This window comes from Sinocyclocheilus rhinocerous, unplaced genomic scaffold, assembly GCF_001515625.1.
Source record: "Sinocyclocheilus rhinocerous isolate Xijiao unplaced genomic scaffold, SAMN03320098_v1.1 scaffold226, whole genome shotgun sequence".
Lineage (NCBI taxonomy): Eukaryota > Metazoa > Chordata > Actinopteri > Cypriniformes > Cyprinidae > Sinocyclocheilus > Sinocyclocheilus rhinocerous.
Window position 1 is genome coordinate 1,532,022 of NW_015631726.1, and position 6,786 is coordinate 1,538,807.

The window sequence follows — 6,786 nt, forward strand, 5'->3', positions numbered from 1 at the left end:
AAGTACATGTAATATGTGTGAAAGGACACCTTAAAATAAAGTGTTACGAAAAATTTAATAATATATAAATTACATAATATATAAATAATTTTATAATTGTATAATAATTATATCTTTATTGTTGTTATTTTTATTGTCATTACTATTATTATATAGTTTAGAAAAATGTGACAAGAACCTATGGACCCTGGTTTCAGCGAGCTATAATGAACATGAAGTTCGTTTCAGTGAGAGTATTCCCAAGACCGTCCAAACGCTCAAAGTCCTCTGCTGTGTTTTACTATATTCATTATACTCATTATGACTTTATGATCATTATGACTATGGTATGGATTTATGGCCGTTGGTGCTTAATGCTGTGAAGTTGTGTGTGCTGAACAGGAGTGTCTAAGTGAAGATTATTGTGACTCATACAGTCTTTACGTCACAAAGCTTTCCAGAAATCCTTGGGAAGGAGGGACTGATAACACGTGGCTTTCATGCTCCGGACAAACTTCTTTCACAGACCCTTCCCAGACCTCTTTTGAGCATTTCTTTTATTTTATTCTCTTCTATCAACAAATCTTGATATTAGCCTAATTTAAAATTGAAAAAAAAAAAACTGAATTATTTAGAGGTAGTCTTTGCATTATGATATGGCACTAATGATGTTATTTATGTCTGGCAATGATCCTGCTTCAAAGAGAGTTTTATCTACAGCAGCTGTCACTAAACCATAAAACCATACACATATCAGCTTTGTTCATCAAGGTTGCACTTTAAAGCCTGTAGTAGGGCTGCACGATTAATCGAATGCGATTGTCATGCGCATTTTGTTAGTAAAGCCGGTTCTGTAATCAGCAGGAAATCATCATCACGTGCTTTCAGATGGAGCAGAATTTACTGCACATAGCCGTAGTTCACTGACAAGTTACGCAAAAAAATCGCAGATGATTTTATTGCGCGATTATGAAATCGAAGAAATCATTCGCGATAATGACAGCTGTTTGCATAGCTTCTCAGTGAACTACGGCTCTGTGAAGTAAATGCTGCTCCATCTGAAAGCATGTGAAAATACCACATTTAATAACATATTTTACTCCAAACTCACTTCATAACGTCAGTCGAGTGTTTGAAATAAATCCTTCTGTGAGATGATGTGGCTTCTTACACAGAATAAGGCACGCAACATATGTCATAGTATTCTAAGCAGTGATAAAGGCATTGCATTATAAATACTTTATTTTAATGAAAATTATAATAATAAGAACTCAGATAAACCGTATATTGCCGCAGTCGTGTGTTTATTAGTCACGTTGAATCAATAAAAGCAGTTAAATCTTCTGTTTATCCAGCTACCGCTATAGGCATTTCCTGGGTTTCTTCTGCGAGGCGTATTTGGAGTTTCAGCGCGAGAGCGCCCTCTGGCCTTTGGATGGAGATTTACTGCTGATCACAGAACCGTGCTTCACTGAAAGATACGCATGACAATCGCAGCTTCTGTCGAATCGCGATCGCGATCTCGATTCCATTTCGATTTATCATGCAGCCCTACATTCTAGTGTAGCTGTATTAAACTTTTATTGAAAACTCCTTTTTGTTTTATATCTCCACCTAGTTTGATACCATGGTTGATGACTTTTTTTCCCCAAAATTAAAAGATAATTTGACTGTTAATTTCTAAGCTTTCTAGGTTAGCATGAGACGGTTTCAAAGTAGCTTCTCCAGCACAAACAAAACCTCAAAGTGAGTTTACCTCTGCTAGTTGTGATGTATCTTAGGTTGTAAAGTGCATGATGGTAGGGTTGACTGTCATCATAGTATGAAGATGATGTCTCGGTGTAACTGGGCCTGTAGAAAATATTACAACAAGCAGGGCAGAAAGTCACAGCATGCATGCATACTTCTGCTGAGGACATAATTATTTTGTAGGTGGGAAAGAGACATCAAAATCACTCCTTACACTCCCTGACTATGATAACGGGTGGCCTCGTACACACGGGGGTCCCTTTGTGTGTCAGCATATCGTTGCTTCTCTCGGTGGCTTCGTGATCTGTCGTCTCCATCAGGTGCTCTCCTGTCCTCGCGTCCACCTTCATCTCTCCTGTCTCGACTAGAGTAGTCTCTGTCCCTTGTGTGATGATGCCGGCTTGATTCTGGCATTGCCTGAGAAATAAGGAGATTTCACAAATTTCATGGGTTTAAAATTTGATGCACGTTCACCTGAATAATAGTGAAACCAACATGACAAGTTGTTGCTAGTTAACTGATGTGGGTTGGAACAGTCTCCCATCAAGAAAGATTCTCCATTTAATCATATAACTTTTATAAAAGTAGGCTATTTCTGTAAAGTAAACTTTTTATGTAAATGCTGCTCCATCTGAAAGCATGTGAAAATACCACATTTAATAACATATTTTTACTCCAAACTCACTTCATAACGTCAGTCGAGTGTTTGAAATAAATCCTTCTGTGAGATGATGTGGCTTCTTACACAGAATACGGCACGCAACATATTTCATAGTATTTAAGCAGTGATAAAGGCATTGCATTATAAATATACTTTATTTTAATGAAAATTATAATAATAAGAACTAAGATAAACCGTATATTGCCGTAGTCGTGTGTTTATTAGTCACGTTGAATCAATGAAAGCCTAGCCTGTAGATTGTTTGATACTAAAGATTAGATAGGGTGTATCCAGACCTTAGCAGATAAGGGAGGAATATAAACACTTTCATTCTGTTTTCAGAGTGCTAATAGAGAATCCATGCATTGGAAGCTATTCAGTGACAATGTATTGAAATAGAGATATCCCTGTCTCTGTATCTCCAGAGCAAGCATAAAATGAAATGTCACTGGGATTCATGTCACAGCTTTTAAGCATTAGGAGGGCGTAAATGAGTTCAACCAGCGGTACACGCCTACACAGAAGATGAAATGATAAAAGGCCTGAATCTGAAACAGTCAGTCAACAGTGCACTAGTTTATTTTATATACAGTAGGCTATATATACAGGTGCATCTCAAAAAATTAGAATATCATGAAAAAGTTCATTTTTTGTAACTTATTTCAAAAAGTGAAACTTTCATTATTCTAGATTCATTACATGTAAAGTAAAACATTTCAAAAGTTTTTTTGTTTTAATTTTGATGATTAGAGCTTACAGCTCATGAAAGTCAAAATTCCAGTATCTCAAAATATTAGAATATTTCCTAAGATCACTCAAAAAAAAGTATTTGCAAAACAGAAAAGCTCAAGTTCTTTAAAGTATGTTCATTTATGCACTCAATACTTGGTCGGGGCTCCTTTAGCACAAATGACAGCATCAGTGAGGTGTGGCATGTAACCGATCAGCCTGTGGCACTGCTGAGGCATTATTGAAGCACAGGTTTCTTTAATAGCGGCCTTCAGCTCGTCTGTATTGTTGGATCAACTGTTTCTCATCTTTCTCTTGAAAATATCTCATAGATTCCATATGGGGTTCAGGTCAGGCATGTTGGCTGGCCAATCAAGCACAGTAATATCATGGTCACCAAACCACTTGGAAGTGGTTTTGGCACTGTGGGCAGGAACTAAAGTTATGCTGGAAAAGGAAATCAGCATCTCCATAAAGCTTGTCAGCAGATGGAAGCATAAAGTGCTCCAAAATCTCCTGGTAGACGGCTGCATTGACTTTGGACTTGATAAAACACAATGGACCAACACCAGCAGACGACACGGCACCCCAAATCATCACTGACTTCGTAAACTTCACACTGGACTTCAAGCAGCTTGGATTCTGTGCCTCTCCAGTCTTCCCCCAGACCTTGATTTCCAAATGAAATACAAAATTTGCGTCTGAGCGTGATGACTCTTGATGCACTGACTGCAGCTTCAGTCCACTCCTTGTGAAGTTCTCCCAAGTGTTTGAAACGGCTTTGTTTGATAGTATTCTCAAGCTTACAGTCATCCCTGTTGCTTGTGCACCTTTTCCTACCCATTTTCTTCCTTCCAGTCAACTTTGTATTTAGTATGCTTTGATACAGCACTCTGTGAACAGCCACCCCATTCAGTAATGACCTTCTGTGACTTACCCTCGTGGAGGGTGTCAATGATTGTCTTCTGGACCATTGCCAAGTCAGCAGTCTTCCCCATTATTGTGGTTTCAAAGAACAAGAGATACCCGGAATTTATACTGTAGGGATGGTCATTTAATGAACCTCAAATGTAAATATTCTAATATTTTGAGATACTGGATTTTTGACTTTCATGAGCTGTAAGCTCTAATCATCCAAATTAAAACAAAAAAACTTAACTTTTGAAATGTTTTACTTTACATGTAATAAATCTAGAATATATGAAAGTTTCACTTTTTGAAATAAGTTACAAAAAAAAAAAACTTTTTCACGATATTCTAATTCTTTGAGATGCACCGGTATACATATATATATATATATAAACACACACACACACACAGACACTACCAGACAAAAGTTTTAAATGTTTTCGAAATATGGTTCTTATACGGCCATGGTGTCTGACAGGACAAAAATGGCCTCACACATACTCACACACAGACAGCTGAGGATTGTAGCTGTCTGGGTTGAAATATAGCCCTGTATATGTGCTTCAGCTGGTGTTTAAACACAGACTGCTGTTATGTCTCCTCAGAGCAGTCTGGATGCTGAGAAACCTTTCGTACTGCAAGAACAGACAGAGGCCATTGACAGGTAAACCTAAACGCTCTTCTCTCCTTGCTTTATTGTCATATGCCTAACCCAGAATAGAATGAAACTAAAGCTCTCCCTTGAAATGGAAAACTAACCTTTGGTTAGGTGTTAGATTTTAAGTATAATTTTCAGTCTTATATTGCTTTTGAAATGGCCATGTATGGTTATTAGTGATGATTGCTGAAGTCAATTCCTTCACATAGACCTGCCCCCCTTCGTTACTGTTGCTACGTCTGACAAGCCATGCCGCTCTCACGCCACACATCATGATACATCCATGATACAAAATACATCGTGGAGCAAAGAGGAAACTGACAACGCGCCGACAGATAAGAAAGAGCAGGTTACTTCATATGCGACCCTGGACCACAAAACCAGTCATAAGGGTCAATTTTTTGAAAGTCAATTTGTCAATTAGTACATCTGAAAGCTAAATAAATAAGCTTTCCATTGATGTATGGTTTGTTAGGATAGGACAATATTTGACAGAGATACAGCAATTTGAAAATCTGGAATCTGAGGGTGCAAAAAAATCAAAATACTGAGAAAATCGCCTTTAAAGTTGTCCAAATGAAGTTCTTAGCAATGCATATTAGGGCTGTCAAAATGGCTGAAAAACTAAATTCAAATTTTTTTATATATATTCGATATATTCGATTTTTGTATATTCGAATTATATTCGAATTTAAAATGCATAATTTCAGTTAGGGTGAAGAAAAGCTGCTAATCAAAAATTAAGTTTTGATATATTTATGGTAGAAAATTTACAAAATATCATCATGGAACATGATCTTTACTTAATATACTAATGATTTTTGGCATAAAAGAAAAATCTATGATTTTGACCCATACAATGTTTTTTTGGCTATTGCTAAAAATATACCCAAGCGACTTAAGACTGGTTTTGTGGTCCAGGGTCACATATATGAAACAAAGTAGCAGCTTTCAAATAGTTTTTTTTTTTTCTCAGAAATTCAAACAATAAATGCCGTTTTGTGGCTCTTTAATGTGTCATTACAGATCGCTGTAGCGCCTCAGTTCAAGCAGCACGTGAACCGATCATCTCTTCCTCTTTACTAGTTATAACATGAAATAAGCATCAAAAGGTATCTTGTTTCGACAGCGGAAAGACATCATTACACACTATTTTTCAAGTTCAGGGGCCTGATGTATAAACGTTGCATACGCACAAAATGGGCATGGAAATGTAAATATGTGTGCACCGTACGGACACTCTAGACCATGTGTACGCACTCTTTTACTGGAGTGAGCGAAATAATGAAGCAAACAGAATGATTTTAAAGTCTGCTTTACATTTGACATACACATTTAGATTAAATATGACTCTTAATAATGAAGTTAAGCACTGAAATTTCATGAAATTATTATCTAGAAATTACAACATTTTTATATGAATTTAAACAGAAATATTTGTAGTGTATGTGCTGCTTTCGAACAATTTTCCTGTGGTATGCGATTTAATCTTTTAATCACAGTGAGGATTGCTTGGTGCATGACAATTCTGCTTTGAATTGTGTTCTAAACAGCAAAACTCATGTTCTGAGAAAATACATTTGCGTGAATAATGATCACTAATGTGAACTTGATTCGTCTGATGGCTTTGGAACATAGACAGTAACGACAGACATAAGGATGCACTCGTTGATCAAACAGTCCATTGGCTGTAAGATATGCACGTTTTATTTTCAAAATGCTTTGTTATTGACGCGGTGAGTCAGGCAGTTATTTACACTGCAAAAAAATAAGGCCTATCTCCATTCAAATATAGGCTAACATTCTAAAATATATGTTTACTTTATAGGCAAAATTGCATAAATTTGAATAGCAATGTGATGTCTCAAAAAGCATTTATAGTACGTATCTCATATTTTCCTAACGTATTGTACCCTTAACTGCGTTAAACATGGTGTCACGTGGATGGAATATGCATGGAAATTATATGCAGATTACGTTATGCATATTAAACCTAGGCGTTGTAAGCTCCATATATGGCTATTTCGGGGAGGAGACAGGGTGGAGATTCATGTACGCACAATCTTCTGCTGACTGGGTATTACAAAGGGAATTTTTTGCA

At 36.7% G+C, this 6,786-nt stretch overlaps 1 protein-coding gene across 1 annotated transcript in view; it reads left to right on the forward strand.

The window, feature by feature from the left end:
* Positions 1-4,695, forward strand: part of LOC107741945 (3-hydroxyisobutyryl-CoA hydrolase, mitochondrial) — a 24,053-nt gene extending 19,358 nt beyond the window's left edge. Inside the window, exon 10 of the mRNA XM_016554760.1 lies at positions 4,633-4,695. Within this exon, the coding sequence (XP_016410246.1) occupies positions 4,633-4,695 (63 nt within the window). The remainder of the gene's footprint in view (positions 1-4,632) is intronic.
* The last annotated feature ends 2,091 nt before the right edge of the window (positions 4,696-6,786 follow it).